Source organism: Cuculus canorus, chromosome 14 (genome assembly GCF_017976375.1).
Source record: "Cuculus canorus isolate bCucCan1 chromosome 14, bCucCan1.pri, whole genome shotgun sequence".
Classification (NCBI taxonomy): domain Eukaryota; kingdom Metazoa; phylum Chordata; class Aves; order Cuculiformes; family Cuculidae; genus Cuculus; species Cuculus canorus.
This window is the reverse complement of record NC_071414.1, coordinates 20,271,173-20,294,554: the sequence shown is the minus strand read 5'-3', so window position 1 is coordinate 20,294,554 and position 23,382 is coordinate 20,271,173. Positions and strand designations below refer to the sequence as shown.

General features: G+C 50.2%; 1 protein-coding gene across 2 annotated transcripts in view; it reads right to left on the bottom strand.

Annotated features, from left to right (window-relative positions):
- Positions 1-13,452, bottom strand: part of SH3RF2 (SH3 domain containing ring finger 2) — a 38,489-nt gene extending 25,037 nt beyond the window's left edge. The window contains exons 1-2 of one of the 2 annotated variants that reach the window (XM_054079900.1): positions 13,404-13,452; positions 12,356-12,853 (exon numbers count right to left, since the gene is read on the bottom strand). In XM_054079900.1, the coding sequence (XP_053935875.1) occupies positions 12,356-12,727 (372 nt within the window). In that variant the 5' untranslated portion in view covers positions 12,728-12,853; positions 13,404-13,452. Of the gene's footprint in view, positions 1-12,355; positions 13,052-13,403 lie in introns of those variants that run through there. The other variant, XM_054079901.1, reaches the window with a different exon arrangement.
- Between the last annotated feature and the right edge of the window lie 9,930 nt (positions 13,453-23,382).

Below are 23,382 nucleotides of genomic sequence, written 5' to 3'. Positions count from 1 at the left end.
ACGTGCTGTGGTCTTGTGAGAAAGGACCCTGCATGGCAGTTTTTCCAAGGCATGGTTCCCCAAGCCCCTGCTGATGTCATGGGAGGTGGCACTTCCATACCCCTGACCCATTTAGGCTCTGCCTGCCTTTTTCTCTGGAAGGAGATAAACCCATTTCTCCAAATCCACCCATTTCAGTGCCCAGGGCTCAGGAGGGATTTCTACATAGTTCACCTCTCCTTCAGCCACATTTGGGACATCAGGAAGGTGAAAGAGGGAAACTCAGTGTTTCCTGAAGTGTGGAAAATATTAAATTTTCCATGGAATGATTTACATTTTAGAAAGAGAACATCTTCCAGCACTCCCGATCACTGATGCTTGGTAGGAAAAAGGAACCGAGAAGAGAAAAATTATACGTACCGCATTTACTTCAAAGTATTTGAAACAGGAAGCAATTAGTGTAATGTTTAGTTCTCGTTAAGTCATTTTGTCTGTTAATTTGTGCTAAGAGTAAACACATGTGCTTGGGTTATTGCCACTGAGGGTACATTGCTGGAAAAACATAAAATGGTGAATGTGAGACCCAGGCCAGCTTTGCTCTCCATCTATCCCTGGAATTCATGATGGGAATACAGACCGTATCAGTGCCCAGACAAGAGAAACCCTCACTGTGAAGGTGTGTCTGGATGTCTGCACTTTCTCCTGTGGGAGAACCAATTGTGGGAACAGAGGATTCTGGGAGGGCAGTTCTCACTCACAAAGACTCAGTGACAGCCTCTGGTGTTAAAGGAGGACAAGGAGCACAGCAAGAGCCTTTCGTTGTCTCAGGAGAGACCAGAAAGCAAATAGCACTCATAAAAAAATAGTGTTTGTCTGCTCAAATGCCAAGCCCAAACCACCTCATTGATTTCCCAGCTTTATGTAGGGCATAAACTGAGCCTTTCTCTACCCACATGGAACAGCCCACGTGGTTTCTGCTGTGCATGGCGCTTTCCTGCTTCACAGGCTTTTGACAAAATAAGTCTAAGCTGAATTTTTCAGAAAGCTGTACCTCAGAGTGACCATTTTTTAACATGCTCTTAAGACCCAGGAAAGAGAAAGAAAATCAGCTCAATCACCCTGCAGCAAACCACCCTGCTGTGGTTGGGGAAGCCAGCAGAAACCATCTGTGGGCAGCAGATCCCATTCCTTATCATTCCTCCTGGTGCTAAACCACAGGCAGTAGCAGGTATAGCTCAAATCTGATTTCTTCCTCAGGCTTTGACTGGTTTCTGTCCGCTCTTGGATGTACTGAATCCTCTGTGAGGTATCTGTTTTGCTTTATTTAAAGTAGGTTAATTGCAATGGCAGAAACTGATGTGCTAATTAAACTTGGTGATAAAGACAAGGTGTGCCTGGAGGTAGCTCACTCTGGGCTGAGGGCAGCGGGAGCAGCTTTTCCCAAGGGTTAGCAGGGATGGGGGATTTGGGAAGGGCAGCAGGAGTAGAAAGAAGTTTCCCTGCTGGCGTTGCACCTCAGCTGGAGCCGGGCTCCTGCTATTTCATTTGTTTTGATGGACTTTTCCCTCCTTACTGTATCCAGTTGCTTTCTGTTAATAATCCAAGGCAGTGTTTTATCTAGTAGGGCAATAGTGGCAGCAAAACATTCACCCAAATATTGTAATTATTGGCCTGCTCCCTAGCATCCATCTTTAAATTCAGTTGGAAAACTGCTATGAAAAGCTCTGTAAAAAAAACAGCTAAAGGTTGTTGAAATTTGGTACAGAGTATTTGCTTCGTGGTACAGAAAGTCAGCAACTACAAAGAAGAAATCCCACTGGTGAGTAGGAAAGGCCTTTTTTCCCCGTGATGCCATGCAATCCTGCAGCTACAGGAGTAGTGCCAAATCAAATAAATAGAAGAGAGGTGAGTTTTTCCTGTTCTCCTGTAGGAAAGTGTCTAAAGTCAGTGGGAAGCTGTGTAGCAGAAGGGAATACTGTAGCATGTTGAATTGCCTGCTGACACCTTTCAGGCTATCAAGAGGCCAATGCGATGTTTTGCCAAAACCCTTGGGCTGAAGGGTAACTTTTTCAGTGCTGCCTCATTTTTTTTCTCATTTCCCCCCCCCCCCGCCCTGTTTTCTGCTCCGTTATGCCCGAGTGAGACATGACCCTGCTGTCACCGTGCCCACTGGGAGGTATTTCAGTTCTGCGAGAGTCTGGAGACCCAAGGGGCTGTCTGCAGAGCGGCTGGGAGAGCCCAGGTGAGAAAACACAGCCGGTAAACTCCAGGGTGTGGAACCAGAAACTCCCTCTTGCATCAGCACAATGCAGTGTGTGGTCTTTGGGCAAGATGCTTGCCTCTCCTTGGCCACTCCAGCATCAGGGATGGTCATGGCAGATGCACATCAGTGTCCTTTCTCAATTAGTGGACATGAGGCCAATAGGGAGAAAAGATTCTTTTAGAACTATTTTTGGCATTTGGCATCAGCTGTTCCAGGGCAGCCGGCCAATCCATCTGAGTCTCCCTCCATGCAAAACAAAGAAGCAAATTAAAAATACATACGTGTGTGTGAGGAAGGGATTCAAAGCATCTCTTTGTAGCTGGGAGAAATGTGCACTATAATTATCTTAAACGAGCCAGTTATAACTTCCTTGTTATTGGCAGTGGATTAATGTAAGACCACACACTTACAGCACTGGGATATAAAAGAAAAAAGAGATGAGGAAAAGAGGTGTGTGAGGCTGGCTGGAGGGGTCACTGGGGAGAGGCATTAAAATTTGTCATGAAAGGAGGAAAGCAAAGCCGGGGAATGCAGGGGAGAGAAGAGTTTGCTGATGGAGACTCGGAGCACCTTGAACTTTGTCCAAGGAGATTCCATTTAAAACCACTCTGAGGAGCGCAGCCCCGCACTGACACTGTCTCTGTATGAGCAGACTGAGCCGCTGCCTGCGCTGCCCTGGAGTGAGCACGAGGCTGAGGCCATAAACAACCCCGCACTTGGGATTAATGTACTCCTTCATCTATTTCTAAGGAAGGCTCTCTGCAAATGACTCATCGAGGCACAGCTCAAGGCATCAGGTGGGATCCTCCTGATTTCAGACGCTCCAACTTCATCAATGTCCACCGCTGTGTGGATGAACACATAGGATGAGTGGCGAATGAGTCCTTGGAATAGCTTGTTGCTGCTGATGCCCGGAGGTGCTCTATTTGCATTTGCTGAATGCCAAAGGGAGGGTAGCAGAAGTGGTTCTGGCAAGAGCGAGCCCCAGGAGCGCTGCCTGCTGCAGACAGCCATGTCTCTACGCCACTGCCTGACGGCACCATTGGCTCTGCCCCCCAAACCTCAGTGGGCGCCCCGCTGACTGCAGAGGCAGACCTATAGGGCTGGGAGGCTGCTGGCAGGTGGATCAGGAATGGCCTCAGATGGGTTTGGGCCTGCACACAGGTGATTTCCCAGCTCTGATTTTCATAACTCCACACAGGGAATGCCTTGGAGTCACTCTCTGCTGCTCCTTGTCCCTCGAAGGCAGCCACCCTGAGCATGCGGTCTCCTCCAGTGCTGGCCAAATGCTTTTGCAGTAAATACTGAGGGCCTGATCCTGATCTGGGTTTCATGGGTGTTGCCCACATGTGGGGAGGCAGTCACTCCCCAGAACCTTGCGCAGGAGAACCAGCTCGGGCGTGGGATGCTGGGGAGCCCTGGCCCCCCAAGCTGGAGCAGCAGCAGCACTGCCAGGGCTGTCCCACCCTGGAAGAAGCCAACTGACCATAAACAGACCTGGGAGGCTGCAAATGAGCTGGAACAAGCAAGGCCAGCCACACTTGTGTCACCTGAAGGTCTGGCTGGACCCCTAGGAACAGAGATGGTGCTGAAGGGAGATGTTGTCCTTGTGCATGGTCTGCAGTGTCCATGGGGGAGGCGGCACAGCTCCAGGTTCCGTGTGAGCTCTGCCTTCCCCTCCCACCCTGGCACCGTGTTGTTTGTGCCGAAGAGCTAAATATCCGTGTGGTGCAGAGGCACCAATATTTCTGTCGATACACGATTTCTGTAACATATCACAGCCTCCTTGAAAGGAACAATTTATTTCTAGGATAGTGCCAGGAAGAAGAGAAATCCAGTTCTGGATGTCTTGCAGTTTGATTTTTCTCCCAGCAGGTACCATGGGTTGGTTCAGTTTGCAAGTGGTTTTTGATTATTTCCTAGTTTGGAGCCATTTGGAGCAGGACTGGTGTTGGTCAGAGGCGACAGATGCACAGGTGTGCTGCACAGGGCAGCATCCAGGGAGCCAGAGACAGGATTTGCCAGGACTTGCTCTTCAGGGAAATATGTTGAATGGGGTCCTTCAAGCCTTCAACTCAGACTGTGAAGAGGTGCTATGCAGCAGTTGAGGGCATGTTACGTTGCCCAAGATCCATGCATGAGCACCAGAGTGGTACCAGGATGGCTGAAGAAATGTTAGAGTATCTTTGCTCTAAACTTTGGCCCAGGTTGACCCATCCATCTCTGCACAGAGATGCCTGCATCTTCAGTGCAGAGACCCCTGGCACAGGAACAGGCTGTTTCACAGCATGCATGGGAATAGCCAGACTGTCCCATGTCTGTAGAAAATGGAAAACCAGTGCCCGACCCTGCCATACAGATGGGGAGGGTGAGATGGCCAGCAGACCATGCTCTTAGGGATGTACGTGTTACTGGAGGCTGCTGCTGTGCTGGGCACTGCACAAACAGCAATTCCTGCCCTGGAGAGTGGGTGAGCTAAAGAGACAGCGCAGATAAAGGGTGAGATGATGGTGGAAATATTATCCCTACTTTCCCTGTGGGGATAATACCAGGAGGAGTGTGGATGACTCCCGCAGAGGCAGACAGTGACTCCAGGACAGATCTAGGAGTGCAACCCAAGCCACACTCTTGATGAGCGGTGATTTGCATACCGTGAATGGTGAGCTGGTTATTAGCCACATAGTGATGCCAAAGGATGGGCTGGCTTTTCATAAAGAGATTATCAGTAACAACTGCAGTCCATTTCGATTGCTAATTTTCAGCATCCTGCCATTGCCTGCCTGCCTTTCGATGGGATGAATGAGCCCCGCATCCTCTCCTTTCTGTGCTCAGCTAGTGCAGTTTCAGGGCTCTTTAGGATCCAGTCGGATGAAACGAGCTATTTGAATGTAAATTAATTGCCATTACAATTCTGTTTTTCTGCTTTTCCGCAGAGGAGATAACTTCAGCCTTGTCACAGAGAACAAAACCATCAAACGTGAACTTGTCATTTCAATCTCTTCATATAATTATATTCTGCGGATTCAGACAGTTGGGTGGTTTCTGCATTACTTCTCCCCCGAGGAGGATTGCTCTCATCTTCCCAACACAAGCAGACTGTGCACCAGGAAAACAAAGTCAGTCCTGTCCTGCTCCTGACGGTACCGAAGCTCACCAGATTTGCCCAATTCCCTCTCAGGTTCTCTGGAACGTGAGGCCAGTGCTGGCTGTGGCTCATGCCGGCGGCTGCCCCACTCTGCATGCCAGCAGGCCCTCGCAGGGGAAAGCGGGAGATGTAAATGCTGCAGATTTAGCACTGGGTGTGGAAAACATTCTCTTAACATCCAGGTGTAAGTGGGTGTGATTTACAGACCGAAGAGGTGAAAAGCAACTGGAGAAGCCTGTGGAAGCGGGTACTGGAGCCTGTCGCTGAGACTGCCGGGGCTGGTTTCTGTGCTGCTCCCTCTGTGGTGGCTGGTGAGGTGATGGCACCGGTGGATGGGAGCACTTACACCACCTGCTAACCGTGTCCCTGGTGCCATTTGACACACCATCGCCTTGAGGCATACGTCATGTCTGAACTTGGGCTATTGCCACTTTGGCTTTTTAATGCAGAGGAGACATGGAAAATGGGGAAATTGATTGCAGAAAATACAGAGCAGCTTTTGTCGTGGAAAGGCTGAGCAGATTCTGGACTAGGGGCAGCCAAGGCACTGCCGTGGGCACCCAGCCCCGAGGGGAGCACCTGGCTGCACATCTGTAATGTCCCTAGAGCTCTGGAGAAGGGCAGGGTGGATCAAGCTTTACTTTGGTGTGTGAAAGAACACAGAGACTTAGGTGGGCAGGAGGAGTGCCAAGGTACACACAAGGCAGGGGTTGGACCTGAGCATGGCTTTGCTTTGTAGACGCCTGCTCCTTGGTGTAGGGAGAGCAGGGACAGGGCTGAAAAGCCGTTCTGTGAGAGGAAAGAGAGGAGGCTGGCCGCAGCTGGCGAGGGGCAGAGCAGGGTGATGGGGGCTGGCGGCGGCTGGTGAGGGGACCAGGGACCAGCATGTACAGGTTGTGGTGGCTGTGGTGTCTTTTCACGCATCTTCCACTCCTGGTTGCTGCTACCAGATGTTTTTGTCTCTGCTGCTGTCAGCAATCTCGGGCAGTGGTTAAGTTGTGTGTCATGGTTTGAAGCCTCATGGAAAACAAACTGTGTCAGCCCTTGGCGTGCCCGGTCATGATGCTCTGCCTCAGCACTATGGTTCTCAGAAGTGGCTGTTTACCATGTAGGGAGGAAACCTGCATCCCGCTCCCTCCTCCGGCTGCTCCTGAGCCCTCTCCCTGCTGGTTTCATGCCCTCCCTGTGCTGGGGCAGGGAGCTGGGCGCTGCCAAGCCTGGGCAGCCGCCAGGCAGGGTGTCACAGGCGGCAGGAGGGAGGCAAGGATGGTGCTGGCTGTCTCTGTGCTACATCCCTGCCACCGTCCTCTGCCAGGGCCCTACGCCTTCCGATCACCCAGCAACCCAGGATTTAGCTTTCTTATCATTTCAGGGAAGTGCTCCATGAATGACGACACGTCTCTTGGTCAGCCTGCCAGCTCCACTTAGCAGCTGCTTGGATGGTGGCTTAATGACCATCATGAAGTGATGGCCACCAGCTGAGCCATCACTGTCCAACCTGGGGCTGGACAGAGGAGCAGCTCTTCCCTTTCTGTACTTCCATTTCCTAGGGGAGTCAAATCAAATCTTTGGCCTAGTTATTCAAGACGCAAGCCAGCACATTTTCCAAAGGGGTGAGGCTTGCTCTTTCCTCTCTGCAAAGCCAGTGATAGATTCTGCATCCTTCAGTAGTTCAGGAAATCCTCTGAAAGGGTAGGATTGCCAAAAGACACATCTGTCTCCTAAAAACAGCAACTAAACTGCATTCCTCCATCCTCTCTTCAGAACAAAATGGAGGTTCCTGCATCAGGGTAAACTCAAATATCCTCTTACAAGCTCATTGGGAAAAGGTTTTCTTACAAAAATAGGTCATGGTTCTTTACTGATCTGCACAGCATCTTGCACAGTGGGTCCTGACGCTGAACGGAGTTTGACTACCTGAAAATTCATAAGAGCAGGACAGAATCCAATGTTTAACAGCCAGCACCGCAGCTTTACTGCAGTGAAGTAGAAGGGGGCACAACAAGATTTAGTCAGCAGCAATGAACGGGTCTTCTCCTGGCAAGGTCCAGCCTTGCGTGTCAGGACACCGCTTAGCTCCAGCCCCGGTGCGCTGGCAGAGCTGCATGTGAACGTGCCAGAGGGGAAATTACAAACTCCAGCTGATGATGAACTGTGTGGACCCAGGGCCAGCCACCAGCGAGGAAACTGTGAGCAGAGGGCTCTCAGACTTTCAGCCTCCTCACTGACCACGATACTTAGCAGGTGAGTGCACATGCTGAGAAACCCTACTGTTCTATTCCTGACTTGCCATCTGAGCCTGACTCATTGCCTTGGTAACAAATTGAAACACTTTTATGTGTTTGCAGTTTGGTGCCTAATTTTGCACAACCAGGGAAACTGGCTCCTGATGTTTGCTGTCCTTTCCTTTCCCCTGCCTGGTGGAGCTGCCCAGGAGTGGCCCCGTGCCCTGTCTCGAGCCACAGCAGAGGTGCCAGTGCTCGGCAGCGTGGTTCACCCAGGCACCTTGGGAGTTTGCTGGTAGCTGAAACAGACTTTAACAGTCATAAGGCGTTCACACACACACACCAGACCTCGGCCAAGCTGCCCATCCTGCCATGCTGTCCCTGTACAAGGTGCTAAGACTATATGCAAAGGATCAGAAACGGCATACGCTGGCATCTCTGTACAAGGTGCAAGTGAGCGCTGTGGAAACAGTTCCTTGGGTCACACTCAGTACCTTTTTAGAACGAGACAAGCCCTGGTGGGATGTGGCTGTGGAGGAGAATTGGAGCAAGCACTTTCTCCCAGAAGGATGCAAGGCCACAGAGAAGTTTTAGCCAACCAAAGCAGTTCTGTTTCCAGCTGAGTGACCCTGTGACACAAGCGGCCACTGCCAACTGTGGCAGCTGGGCTAGAGGATGCTCTCCCTCTCTTGCAGGAGAGGAGCTGGTCCCATGTCCTAAGGCAGAGCCAACATGCCTGTGCAGACTCCCTGGGTTTGTAATGCCTCTTCAGAGCTTGTCCAGGCTAAGGTGGTACAACTCACACTGTGTGGTCACCACTGCGACTGCACAGGAACTTTTTGGGTTTTTGGGTGGTGAGGACACAGTCTCTGTGTTTTGCACAGTGAGTTGGTCAGAAAATATGTTTGCACCCAGCAGCTACAAAAAGACCCAGTAATCCAAGCCCTGTCTATCAAATTCAGCAAGGAGCTGGAGATGTTTCTGAAGGAGAAGAAGAAAATACCAGGATGCAGGCACTATATATAGAACTCCATGTGAAGGTGGCGACGTTGGAGTGCAGTGTATTTTTATCCCAATAGAGGTGTTATCTGTCTATCTCCCATGAAATGCTGGAGGGGGGTGTTACAGCACTCGCTTCATGCAAAGAGAAAATAGCTGAAGTCACAGTTAAATTTGCGTGGTCTGTGTTTTCCAAAGGCGAGCTGTCATACTCGGAATTTTTCTCCTCTGGCTCACTGCCCTGTATTTGTTGCATGACAAAGTTCATCATCCAAGTAGCTGTTTAGTGGCCTGGATGGATTTTTGCTGCGTGTAGGACACAGTTTAGGTCTGCTACTCATCAGAGAAGTACGGGAGTTTTGCGTACACCTCAGCACACTCGATCTTTGTTCTCTCACCAGCGGCTAAGCCATGTTTAGCTTACATTGGGGCTGAAGCCAGATAAGAAGGATGCTTCAGCACAAGACGTAACCACATCTGGCACATGCCAGGGGCAGTTCCTAGGAGTTCAAAGGCTGCAGCGCAGATTATTTACACATTCACCTCCTAGCAAATCCTTTTATTCTTAAATTCCAGACAGATTATTATGTGGAGATCCTGAAAATCCGAAGTCTTGTTCTCTCTGCATAGATGTTAAAGAGCTTAAAACCTGGCCAGACATCTTGGGAGTGGCTACCGTGTCATGCCAGAGGGCTCTGTGCTGGGTGGCCAGAGTGGCTGCTCTGCGCGGGGGCTGTGTGGTCCCAGCACAGGCACAGCCTGGGACGGAGGCACATGTACAGGCCCACACCGAGTCAGAATGTAGGAAGTGGGTTCAAAAGCAATTTAAATGCAAGCACAAAAGTTTGGGCTAGGCTGTAAGTGGAATTTTGCCTGTTTTTTAAGGACTGGCTCTGTTGAATTCCTTACTCCAAACTGAATGTTGTATTATTGCTAACTGGAGCAATGCCTGCTCTTGCTTCCCTCTCAGAATGATGTGAATTCTTGGCTTGCTTGGTGATGAGGGGAGTTAGTCTACTTTTTTTTTGTCTTCATGGATGCTCATGAGATTGAATTGCTAAACACTAGCAAGGAAACATCTCTGCTGAGGAGAGAATCTTTGATCAAACTTGTGATTTCCTCAGCTCCATGGGGTGAAGGAAATTTATTTATGGAATGGCTTCTTTAGCGAAAACAAAACAGGTCGTACATCCTGCTTTTGATGGCATATCTGGCTGCAGTGCCACATGGTGCACATCAATCTCATTTGCTTTGCAGCACGAAGTGGTGTAGAATGTAAGTGGTAATTAGCAGACTATACAGATTGGGGCAGTCTTTCTTTGCAGAGTTTATGGCCTTCCACTGCAGCTGCAAATGAACACTGCATTTAAGGGTACTCAGGAAAGCAGCAGTGGTGGGATTAACTGTGGGGGAGCAGGATTGCATGACAGCTGTTCTTACTGGGATTCTTGACAAAGAACATCTGCTCTGTGGTTCAGATGGTTTGGCGGCCTCTGCTCACCCAAATTACTGCAGATGAATGCCCTGAAATTCAAGTGCTCTGTGGTGCAGGGTGATGACAAGTCACCCTTATTACCGCCTTGTCTCAGTGTGTCCTTGCTACTGCTCAGTGAAACACTGCTGTTACTGGTGCCAGTTCAGGGAAGGTCCCTATCCATTAATATCCCACCAGAGCAGCTAAAGTGATGCATAGTCCCATCTGCATGTATGTAGCACCACCAAAATGTGAGTAATATGTTGCATGTTTCACCTTGGCTGAAGATTCCAAAATGTTTTACAATTAATTAACTAATTAAGTCTATGTTTTCCTATCCCTTCATCAAGAGGCATAGGAAGTCAGAGGCTGTCCCAGCACTGCAGGGAGCTGCTCTGCAGCCGCAGCCCTCTCAGTCACTAGTTCCCAACAGTTTGGTCTTCAAACACTTTTGGGAGCTGTAGACTGATGGATATTGCTATTGAATAATACTAGCAACAAGTTCCTACCTGTCCTGAAACCTAGTGAAAGAAATGCGAAATGAGGGAGACAAGAAAAACAGACGAGCATATTTGTGCTTTTTTATCTGGGGCCAGAGGACTACCGTTGGAGAAACTACAAAGCTTCTTGTTTGCAGCTGAAATGCCACCTGTAATGGCAATGGCTGATAACCGCTGCTGTCTGATGGTTTGTACTGTGTGCCAACCATGTCAGCAACTCCCTGTGGCTCCCCCGGAGAGGCAGTCACAGCGAGGGGCCTTGCCGACTGCGGCTCTGCTGCTCGCGGGAGCTGGCAGCCCTGCTGCAGAGCAAGGGCATCCGTGGCAGAGGCTGCTGAGCCCCACGGGTGGCTGCAGGGGTGCTGCGTGCAGCCTGAGAACCGCACTCTCCGGGCCAGTGCTGTTGTCCCACACAGTCAGTGCTCACCAAACTGGTGCGGCAGGTGGGAGACATTCGTCCCTACTGACCAGCACTGCCAGAACAGCATTGCCCAGCGCCTTTGGGCACTGAGCCACATTTCACCTGAGCTGAAGCATGATTTCTGGCTGCAAAGTACATGCGGGAGAAGTGGATGGACTCCTCCAGGCTGGCTTTCTTGCATCACGCCCCTGTCCTAGGCAGTGCGTCGGCGCGTGGGCAGGCCAGCCTGACACGCTGCTGGGCCAGCACTCCCAAGAAAGGGGCTCACTCTTGCACCACACCACCACACTTCCCAGTGAGAAACATGAGTGAGGAGCTTCTGAAAGATGTCTGTGTCTCGTGTGTGATCCATCCAGGATGACTTTTCGATGCCACAGAGATTCCCTGGGCTTATGCAGACCAGCTTGTCCCTGCAGGATGCAGGGGCTCTTCTGCAGCCCTACGGTAACACCCACACGCAGGTACATGTGCAGCAAGTGGGCGAGGAAACCCACCCCGCATCTACCTGGAAGGTTATAACTCTGGAATTCCGAACAATCCTCTGAGATCTAACAGCTGTTTGAGTCAAAGTTTTGAATGGTACAAACAGGTTTGTGGAGACATTGTACAGAGAATAGCTCAGGTGGGAGAAGTGGAAACCTGGGAGTATAACACAGGGAAGGTGAAGCCATACAGTCTCTACCCCAAATTTGGTCAGAGCCCAGCTCCTTTAACAGGTTTGATATCACATCCTTGCTATTTAAGAAAATTCTTTGTGCTGTCAAAGGACATGACAGAAACAACTTAGAATTTTAAAATCAGCCTAGTAATTCATCCCTAGGTACAGTTGGTAAAGTCAAGGTTAACTTTTATTTTTAGTGACCCTTAAGGTATTTTGCCACAGACGTACGCATCATTGCACACTCTCCTTCCTTCTCAGTGGCTGGGGAAACTGAGGTGCAGTGATGGGAAATACCTTTCTGCACTTCTTACAGTTATAGCTTTGTAATTACCGATATAATGGCTATCAGTCAAAAACCAGTACATTCCTCAAAAGTCAAAGTGCCTGACATGGTCCCCCCCAAAGTCAGGAAACATCTGAAAACTCCTGGGGAAAAAGCTGCTGCAATGTTTTAGTCAGGAAAATGGGAAGCTGGTTTGCCTGAACCCGAGTGTCAGAGCAATCACTGTTGTGATGAACTCGAAACAAATACCACAAGGAAACAGCAGCCAGATTTACAAACAAAACGATCTCTCTTACTTCAAACATTTCTGCAGCACTGCTCACAGAAAAGTTTCATTGCTCTTGGCACACAAGAATAAAGCTTTCTGTGTTGATGGACAAAGCAAAGAACACGGACATTCCTTACCCCTTCCATGTGGATCCTGGGATTCGTTGCCAGACGCTGCTGCTGAAGTTGCAGCCCCCTGGGGACTCTGCGGATGGAGGCAGGCGAGGACAGGACCCCCGACCTCGGGATGGAGCCAAACCTGGTAACGTTTTGTCCACACCTGACTCCATCCAGGAGGCGAATTAGGAGCAGGTTGGAGGGCAGCTGCTCGATGCTGCAGAGGACGAGGGTCCTGCACTCGGGGCACCTGAGCTCCTTCTGGGATTTCAGGATCCTCTGCAGGCAGGGCTTGCAGAAAGTGTGCTGGCAAGGTAGCACCTTCGCTGTGGCATCGAGCTTTTCAAAGCACACAGGACACTCCAACAGGTCAAGGAGAGCTAAATCATCCATCTTCAGTGCAGAGCTCCGTTACGAACGGAGCCAGAGCCACCCACATGCCACATCCACCAGAGCGGACCGAGGTGCCTTCCTGTGACTGCAAGAACCACACCAAAATCCTGGGCTCCGACAGCTATCCTGCACGGAGGGAGAGGGAGGAGGGAAGAGAGCACAACTTGACTGCTGGAGTATGTAATCCATCCCACCTACATTGCAAAGCAGTGCCTCACCAGCCAATTTGCAAATGTATACTTTGTGCTCACATCCAAGTTTGAAGTGAGTCATTTGTGACTCAGTAGGTGAGGGGCTGGCGCCAGCGGCAGGAGCCCAGGTGCTGCTGGGCAGATGGGCCCCGCAGCCCCCGCCCGGGCAGCACGGGCCGTGGCAGGCCAGGAGTGCTCAGCCTTTCTGTGCGCTAAGTTGTTTTTAATGCTGACCACTCTGCGGATCGTAACTGACACGACAGTAAAAAAATCTACCAGCTCAGGAGATAAGAGTCCCTGATAAACATCTGACCGGACCGGTTTATGCTCAGCTTTGGCTGAAAGCAGCCGCTCGCTGCGCACATCCCTTGCACACCTACACACCACCTCGTTTTTCAGATCAGTCCCAATTAAGCTTGTTCCCTACCCGTTTTGACAGCAGTTCTATGAAAAAAGTCCTTCAAACACAAATACTCTGCAGGTACCTGGCAGAGATGTGAGGCACTCTGCAGTGCCATCCTTGCCTGGTTTGGCTGCCTCAGCTCTCTGAAGCAATTATTCCTCCCACAGCCTGAAGTCACTCAACTCGTTCAGCTTCCCCGGTGCTGCACACTGGTGGAGCCTGAGGCGCACACCACACTGGGATTCAAGTCAGGGCTTGCGGCAGCCGTGCAGCCCTGCAGTGCAGACAGGACGCCCAGCACCCGATGTGTGCTGGAGGGGCTGAAGGGGAGCCTTCGCGTGGCGAGCTTGTGTGGCTCGAGGTCTGAGCTCTGCCGCACTTGCACATATGGATGTGTTACCTAACGAGAGCAGCAAATGTAGTGAAGATCCAAGATACTTTTCCTTACAAACCCTGCCCTATCTCAGTTGTGTGTTTGCAACCTACAAATACTACAGATATTAGAAGAGAAGACTTATTCGGAAGGAACGATTTCTACATCTTTTATGAGGACAGGATGAGAGAGTTGGGGTTGTTCAGCCTGGAAAAGAGAAGCCTGTGGGAAGATCTTAGAGCAGCTTCCAGCACTGAAAGGGGCGCCAGGAAAGCTGGGGAGGGACTCTTGATCAGCGAGTGCAGGGATAGGATGAGGGGAATGGTTTTCAGCTGAACGAGGGGAGATTGATATGAGATTTTAGGAAGTAATGTTTTCCTGTGAGGGTGGAGAGGCCCTGGCCCAGGCGGCCGAGAGAAGTCCTAGCTGCTCTATCCCTGGAGGTGTTCAAAATCACATTGGATGAAGCTCTGAGCACCCTGACCAGGCTGAAAATGTCCCTGCTTCTGGGGAAGAGAGGTGTTGGACTGGATGGGCTTTAAAGGCCTCTTCCCACCCAAACCATTCTGTGATGCTGTAACTCTATACTTGGTGCTCTCACAGGTGATGCCATCAGACCACGCACGTGTCCGTTCCCTCCTTGCAGGAGGACTTTGGCAAAAGTTCAAAAGTTCTGCCCTATGTATCATGATTTTGCCAAAACAAAGGGTTTTTTATTTTAGTTTTCTTTCTTTTTTTTTTTTTTTCTTTCTGTTAAAAAGCTGTCCGTTTGGCTGAATTAAAGTGTTGACAAACATCTTCAGGATAATGTAAGAAACCAGTGACCTCACCCTGTTTCATCTCAGGTTTCCTTTTACTTTGGTATTTCTTTGTAGTCTGTCATATGTTGATTTGCGCTTGGCTGACTGACTGCACACTTTTTAATGAATGAAGCTGCAAATAACATCATCTCATCTAGGGGCGTTTTTAAATGCATTGTGTGACATAAACTGTATTGAAAACAAAGGTTTTGAAGGTTGTTTTTCCTTTTTAACATATCCTTCCCTATTTGTGTTCTGTGATTAACACATTGTATTTTCATCTGGTTAGAAAGCAAACAGAATTCTGAACTATCTTGCAGTGGGCAAGTGGTGGAAGTGGAGTCGACCAGTTGGTTTTGTGCGTGCAGGTAATGCCGCTCCCTGATCAAATTGGTTTGTGGGTATTGCTTCAGTTTTTCCAAAACAGCAAGGGTTAGTCTACTTTTCCTGGCAAATTCCCAAGGGAAACCAGCAGCTGCCATCTCATGGGACACTTTGGGAGGCCCAGTGGTGCTGAGCACACTCAAGAGGTCCAGGGAGGTGCGGGGGTCTGGAGAGCACTGCACCTGCCTGGCAGCTGCTTTGAGGCAGCAGTAAGTGCCTGGGCTTCTGAGGGCTGGGCTTCACCCCTCTTGGTGATGTGGGGCTGTGGGAAGTCTGCTGCCCTCTCCATGCCCTGAGAATGCCACCAGCACTAAAGCTGACAGCGATTCCAGTCCACCCTCTGCCTGCCTGGGGCACGCAGGCTGCAGATCACCGAGGCAGGGATGGGGGCTTTTTCCAACCAGGAGTTTCTAAATTGCACGGTACAGTGAGGCTCTGATCTTGATTGCAGTCTCTGGGTTCTGCTGCAATATAAAAGCCAATGATGCTAACACTTAGAATTTACATAACACTTTAAATCTTCAAAGCATCTTCTAAACACTAATTCATCTGTGAAACGGCCCTCAGGGTAAGCATCACTCCCATTTTACATGGAGAAAACCAGGGGATGAGGCCACACACCATATCTATGTCCAGTTTGGGACTGGGATGTGAGGCTCTCCACTCAACACTCAGACCATCCCATTAAACTTTATTATCTGCCACTGCCTCTCCCTTGCAATGCGTCTCATATTTGGGGTTAAAAAATAAAGGCAGAGCTAGAAAGCTGCTAGTCCTTCCCTTTCATTTAAAAAGTGTCTGTTTGATGCCAATACTGTAATTAACTCCAGGATGGATGCAGAGAGTGTCCAGTCCTGAGGACGCTGCTTGTTGGCAGCAGGCAGCACTGTCACTGCCGAAGGCTCCTGCCTGGGCATGGCTGCACTCACCCGCTGCCGCCCAGTCCCGTAGGAGCCCTCTGTGGCTTTACCAGTGGAGGGGAGCGTGGTAATGGAGGGATGAAATTGCTGACACCCATACTGCAGGAATCTTTGAATTGAAGCAGTTTATCATGCACCTGGAAATGGTTCTGCTCTGATGTGACCATCTTCGCTTCAGTGCCAAGTGGCTGTGAACATGCCTCTCCCCGGGAGCTGCATCCTTTGGCTTCCCCCCAAAAGAGCTCAAGCAGATCCCAAACCAAACAGCAAATGCCTTCTGTCTCCACTCTCCTGCAGGAGCCTCACTGTTGAGCGAGCACTTCTGTCCACCTGGACAATGTCTTCACCAGGGACAGGTCAAGTGCTCCCAGCCTTGCGGGAACCTGTCCACATACTGCTCCAAGGGGAAGGCTTGCTGTTCCCAGCACACAGCGCACTGTTGGCGATGAGCTGTGCCCCTCCTGAGAGCATGAGGGTTACAGGTGAATTTCTTGCTCCTGGCTCCCGAGGTGTGCGGCCATGAGAAGCACTAAATCTGCTTTCTCCAGGCTGGCATGGCACATGCCTTGCAAGAGCCTCTGCGTCTCCCATCACCTCACTCCAAACCTTTTCAGCTTGGTTTCTCTGGGAGAAAATCAAACAAATTTCTGTGCTTACCTGAGCGCACACAGCTCCTCTTCCCACTTTTCCCACCAGCATCCAGCGTGCAATGACACCAGTGAAAAAGTATCGCCTTTTACTAGCTCGGAATTTCACTTGTTCTAACATTGCTGGCTTTTGCCAGTTCTGGTGGTTGTGAGACACTAACACAAACCAGCATGGCAGTTAACATCTTTAGATCACAGAGAAATCCATGAAGTCGGATATAATTACTCCCATTTAAAGAAGGGGACAAACAGGGGTGGAGTGGATCTTCAAGGTCGTAAAAGCAATTTATGGTGGAGCAGGGAAGGGAGCCCGCATCAAACAACCCCTGTGACCAGCTCTGCCTCGCTCACTGCCTGACACACCAGGACGCATCCTCGCAGTATGGGCAGTTACAGGGCATTGTTAAAGGAACAGGAAACTCATTTTGCCTGTACCATACAGTTTCTATATTAAAAAGCAATGAAATGTGGGGAACCTGCTTGTAAGACCCTGCTGTTGCACAGCAAGCACACAGCGGCCCATAGAGCCAAAGCAATTATTAAGCATCTGCCCTGTCAAACCAAACAGGTTTTATTTGGCTCACCCAATGGAAAACTCTCATGGAGTCTCCACTCTTTCTAGGGAATCGTTTGGTGGGAACATAACCCCTCTTGGCCGCTGAGTGCTCCAGGCTGCTGCCTGCAGGCTGCTTGAGAAGGGTCTCCATCAGGACCGACAGTTGACATGGGCTGGTGATGGGCTCCCGAGAAGCCCCCTTCGGCAGTGGTGCTGAGCTGCTTGTGTTTCTCGGTCTCTCTGGGCTCTGTGCTCAAAATTTCAGTGGGGGGTAGTGTGAGCAAGTGGAAGGAGCTTCTGTGCTCTTGCTTGTCCTCCTCAACCCATCCTTCATCCCACCAGGGGCCCTGGGTGCAGTCCACTGGTCGCTGCAGCACTGCTGCGGATGGGGAGCGTGTGTGCTAGGAGAAGGCATGGGCACTCCGACGCTTCCCTGGGGGCGGTAAAACACCTCTGCTCCTCTGCATCTCACAAGTGGATGCCACACGCCTCCCCCTCCAGGGTAGCGGGACCTTTCAGGCTGTTTTTAGCTCCTGGAGGGCAGGGAGAGGGGGTGCCACTTACAAGCTGCTACAAATTATAGAGCTGAAGCTAACAGCTTGTCCTTCTACCCACCCACAAACACAGCGCTGAAGGGGGGGCGGCAGGTCCTGCCTGCGCCATGGGACCCGCATGGCCCGGAGGGGGATGGCGATGCTCGCCCCGCGGCGCGGCTCCCTGCGGGCAGCGCGGCGGCTGCACGGCCGCAGCGCGGGGTTTACACGCGGGCTAATGCTAACTGGGAGAAGCCTGCACGTTTTGTAAATACATTGCATTTGCTTGAAGACATAATTAGGGCACTGTGAAACTGCGGGGATTTGCACAGCACGGGAACCTGCAACCAGCAGAGCAAAAGCCTCCTTAAAATTTTCCGTCTCTCAAAGGAGCCCCCGGTTCGGTGCGCTCTGCCCCGGCCGGCAGGCAGCCAGCAGCCATCGCTCTCTGCTCCACACAGCGGGGACAAATCCACCCGCAGTGGGACAAGAACCCTTTCACTCACCTTTTTGCCTTTTGTTAGGTATGCATCAGGGGGTGGGTGAAAGGCAAACACTGAGAAGCCATCTACACTTACGTAAAAAGACTGATTTAGAGAGTGGCTTATTAACCGTACAGGGAGTCGCATGCTGTGTTTTGCACATAACAGCCTCATGCAGTCTTGCTGGTGGGTAACATGATGGCCTCAGCTGGATGTGAAGCAGCTGGAGCAAAGCGGTGCCTATCCAGAAACAGAGAATTATTTTTAAATGAAATCTGTTCACTACTTTTCCTTAAGGCTGATTGTTAGGTGTTTGTTAAGTGTCATTAGAAGTAGGTGGTGGTGCAGTCGGGCCGAGCAGCAGCGAGTGGACAGACACCATCCTCTGCCACAGCTCTGTTGCTCTCTGCTTTCTAGTACATCCATCCTGTTCTCCCTACAGAGCAGTAAGAACCACAGAACACCAAGCACTAAATCCTGCTGTGCTGCGGTTTGCCCGATAAGGGCTGAATGTGCAGGGATGAAATTTCCATTTTTTAAGACAAGAAATAAGGGTTTCCAAGCAGCAGTAGACCTGAGCCTCACACCAACAGACCTCGGAAAGCTGCTTTGGGTGCTTCTCAGCTGTTCTTCATTCAGGTCTGGCAACAGAAAATGTCAGGCTCCTCTTACTTAATTAAACACAGATGCGAGTAACAAGGCTGCTTGCAATGATACACCCATCACCTTTTAGTGTTCCCAGGTGCTTCCAGCCAACAGCGAGTGCCACAGCCCAGAGCAGGGCCCACAGTGAGGCCAGCAGGTTATAAATATTGCTGCTTAGAGCACCTCAGCTCTGTGGAGAGGGCAATTGTGGTGCAGGAGGAGGACGATGACCATGGAGGGAGTAAGTGTTGCACTTACTATTCCAAATGTGCCTCTGCTCTATGAGGCTAAGGAACAACTAGTAGTTCAGTTATTTGCTGCTTCTCTGTTTGATCAGGTAGCGATCTGGGGACTGGTGATTTGAGTTTGTTTTTCCAACAGCTCATGCTTGCAGAGCAGTGCTGCTGGTGGGAGGGGGTCTGGAGAGCAGCACTCGGGCTGTTCCTGAGCAGAGAAGAGTGTAGTGGAAAGGCGCAGGGGGGTTGGAGTCCTCGTGGTAGAGTTACTTCACATTGACAGAGCAGTTTCCATGTCTGTGAGTGCCTGTGTCTCAACCATGGTGTAGCACAGTGTTCCCATGCTCTCGCCCACGAAACGAGGTGGTGTCTACCTGTCCACGGTCCCTTCCCAGCTGCAGCTGTGGATGCTGCTCCGGCTGAGATTGCTGCTCCATCATCTGGCCAGCACACCCATGTTCTTCTGGGCTCCAGTTTTGGGCTGAGCTGCTGCCCACAGGAGGAGCCGAGGGAGGTGTGTCTCTGGAGGTAAAACTCAACTCTTGGGAATTTCCCTCTTTGAAATGTTCTTTCCTGATTTTTGTTTCTGTGTGACTTCCAAGGGTTTTGTGCCTACCTAGGACTCTTGCCTGCCCGTGAGAGTCTGTAGGGCTAAGGTGGGTGCTAAGCAAGCTGGCTTTCATCAGGGAGCCTGCACGCGGCTCCTGGAGGTGCTGGGCGTCCTCCGCTCCCCTGACCTCAGCCTGCAGGAATGCACAGCGGGCCCTGCCTTGCACACAAGGCCAGGCAGCAGCCAGCCCGAGGACACGTCTTAGCTTGGGTTCCTGGAGAATCAGAGCCTTGGGAGCTCGCCGGGTATGTTGTAGCTCTGTCTGCGCACCCTTGTAACTTGTGAATCCAGTTCAGCAGAAAGTAAAAGCATCCAGAGTTTTAAATATCCTATGACTTCTGTGAAAATAAGAGGCTGAGTGCAAAAGAAGTGAACTCTGTGAGCTGCTTCAGAAAGGGAGATGATGCAACATGATTTCACACCTTATTTCAAATCTAATTAGATGCTCGTGACTCCCCACAGGAGAGAGGTGTTAAATGTGCTCTGAACAAGAGAGGATGTTTGCATCTTAACCGACATCGGAGAATCCAACCATGAGCTAAAGCCATATGAAATCCGTCTTTCCTTAGCTCCTATATACATAAATCTACTAGTGCTTGCCACCCTACCAATGGCTTTTTCTGCTGTATCCCTGTCCCTCAGCCTACGTGGGGTGTGCAGAGGACAGAGTTCAGCCCTCCTTGTAACAAGAGGTTTGGGTGCAGGATGGGAGGTGCTTAAGAAAGGCCTTGTGGGGGTGCTCACCAAGGTCTGGTGGTGAATGATCAGCACCTGTCTGCCAGTTGATGCACACATTTGTTAGTGAGTAGATGGACACTGCTGGGGGGAGCGGACCCGGACTGAGCAGCCCCAGCCTAACGAGAGCAGGAGCACTGGGGCTGCACCCACCGCCCTCCCTGGTCCATCAGCTGTGGGAGCCAGGAGAGAGAACCTTGCTTTGGCTCCTTTGAATTTCAGCAGGATCCATGCTTGCCCCTCTGTTTCACAAGCAGGAACGCAGTTGCCTGCCCAGTGCTCCAGGGATTTCTGTATAAATCCCTGGCAGTGGATGGAGATGGCTGAGTGTTTCAGCGATGCCCAGAGCGGGTCAGAGTGCTTCCCATTACCAAAAGTAGGCAAAGCTTAGTGCCTCCTGATCTGAACATCAGAGCTCACGCTTGTGTTGGAGGCTGAACAAATCTTGTAGTATTTTCCATGATTTTGAAGTTGTGGGTAATCGGTTTCAGTGCTCTTGCACTGGTACCACCACTTCTGATCATGTGTGTTGCTTTTGTGCCTATTTTCTGCTAATGATATTAAACAAATTCACTGCTATGAATATCCGTGGGAACAGAGAATACCGAACAGACCGCTTTGAGCAAGAGGTTGGATTAGATACTCTTGAAGTCACTTCCCCCCTGGATTATGTGGTGATCCTAAATCAAATAATGAATGTTGTACAGCTGGTACTGAGTGCTGTGTGGCCTGTGAGCACAGCCGGGTCCAGATTGGGCAGCTCATGCTTAGAAAATTCTTCATACTTTCTAAATTATTCATTTAAAAACTGATGTGATATTGAATGTCAGATAAAAGATTAGAAGTGCTATGAGCTGCTTGCAGAGACAAGTGGGAGACAGCTAGAACAGACCTTTGCCTGTCTTTTTTTCTTGAACACTGGTTTATTAAGGACACAGCATAAAACAATCTTTTGAAATACAGAGGGGAATACAGAGCACTAATTTCCAGAATATTTTTTTTCAGTTAGGCGTACTCCTGGCTGCAGGTGCCAGTATCTCCTGGTACTATGATACATAGTTGTGTGCCAAGGAGATGTTGTGGCCATTCTGCCTGACCAGAAGAAGGGCAAAAAGAGAAGAGTTTGCAGTCACTCATGGTTAGTGGTGTGCCTGATGGTTCCTCACATGCACCAAATTTACTAAGGCAGTGCCACTATCTTCTCTACCATTGAGTCTTGCAATGAGTGAGTGACTCCTTCCCCTTTCTCTTCATTCATTCAAGAGGTGTCTAAATGCCAGTGAGTTTTTCCTAGCACACATCCAAAATGTAACCCTGTCCTTAGGTTCGCAGCAAGCAGCTCTGTTTGTGACTCCAGGCAGAATCTTTTTGCTCCTGCTTTTACTTGCTGGCCTCTTTGGCACACACAGAGCCTGTTCCAACTCCTTTAAATCACCAGCTAAAATTATCCACTTGACCTGCTGCTCTGGACCTTTCTGCTTGCTACTCCCACACTGAAGCGAGTTCAATGCCTGTGTCTTTGCTTTCAAGCTTCTACTTTGCTCCTTTGCTGCCTTTATACCTGCCCCGGCCCCCTATCCATGACCTCCAGCCTTCCTTGGTGGCCTCTGATGCTGGCTCAGGCCTCTTTTTGCCTCCTCTCCAGCAGCTGCCCACAGACCTTTCTTTAAGATGCCGAGTGTGTGAGAAGTGAGGCGGGACTGAAGCATTTGGGCATTGCTGCAGCTGAAACCGTAACGCTCTGCCCCGTCTTGATTCATTGCCTACCCTGTGCCCTCATGGGAAGGAGGGAGGGCTGTAGTATTCACTCTAAAGGCACAAAACACAACAAACCACTTTTCAGCAAAGCTTGCAGGAGGAAACATGCTTTCAAAGTCTCACAGTCCAGTGCATCGCAGCTTTCCTTTCTGTCCTACTTTGTACATTCCCTACTTAGTTGCAATAGATCTAAGCCAACATCTTGTGCTCCTTCGGGCAAGGACTGTCTCTTTCTTCTGCACAGCCTCCAGCACACTTCAACAGCCACTTCACTCCTCCTGACGTGGGAAGGAGAGTGCAGAGGCCCTGACAGACAGATGCCATTAAAATATAGTGGAAGGGAGTCTGAATTAAAACATAGTGCCGTGATGATCTGGATCGTGAAGCTTAATGATTTGGCTGTTGTATGCAAAATGTTTATTGTTGTGTTTTTAGTAAGGCTTTTGCTAGCTGTGAGAAACAAACCCACACTGACACGAGAGCAGTGTGCATGCTGCCGTGCCAGCAGGGCTGTAGCAGGTAGCGTCGGTCTCCTTGCAGCCCATCGGTGCTTCACCTGGCTCTCAGCTCCTGGCTGGGCTGCCCACCCCTGGCACACAGTAATGCTCCTTGGCTGAGGTGAGGCACACATGGCCTTGGAGATGACCTTGTAAACCAACCCCTGAAAGTCCCTGTTGGGATATTCAATGTGGAAAGGTTTGCCTGAGTTGTTCAGGACAACTAAGAAACACAGAAAGGCTCTTCAGAATTCTTTTCTTTGCATGACTTATCTGTACAGGCATGTAAGAAGTGCATTTGAATCTGGATGTGGGATCCCTTTGCTGCAAACCCGAGCAGCAGCCTCTGTGTATGGACTGCGGTGTCCCAAGGGAACATGTGGCTTCAGGACTTTGTGCCCCTGCAGAAGGCTGAATTTCACCCCAGCCCCTGTGCCAGGAGCCATGGGCTGTTCCCACAGACAGCGAATCCAGCTGATGGTGCTGCAGAGGCTGGGACTGTTCTTTGGTGCCAGTTGCAGGGCTGGGGCAGATTTGCTGTTTTAACAGCACCTGTAAGTAACTGTAAGGGTGGGAAGTGGCTTTGCTTGTCTTGCAAGTGCAGATCATGGCAGTGGTGCTCACATTGGGTTCTGTCATTTCTGCTTTGAACTCCATTTCCTGTTTGATTGTTCCCTTAATCAAAAGAAGATGAACTTCAATTAAGGGATCTTATGGGAAATTATTTGTACCAAATGAAGACTGCTGGTGTACCTTTGAAAAAGCAGGAATACCAAGGCCTGATTCACACAAGACCTACAAGAGAAAGGGGTGGATCAGGCTCCTCAAGTAAACACAGCAAGACTTGAGTTTGCTTCATGCAAATCAGAGTTTTCATATAATGTG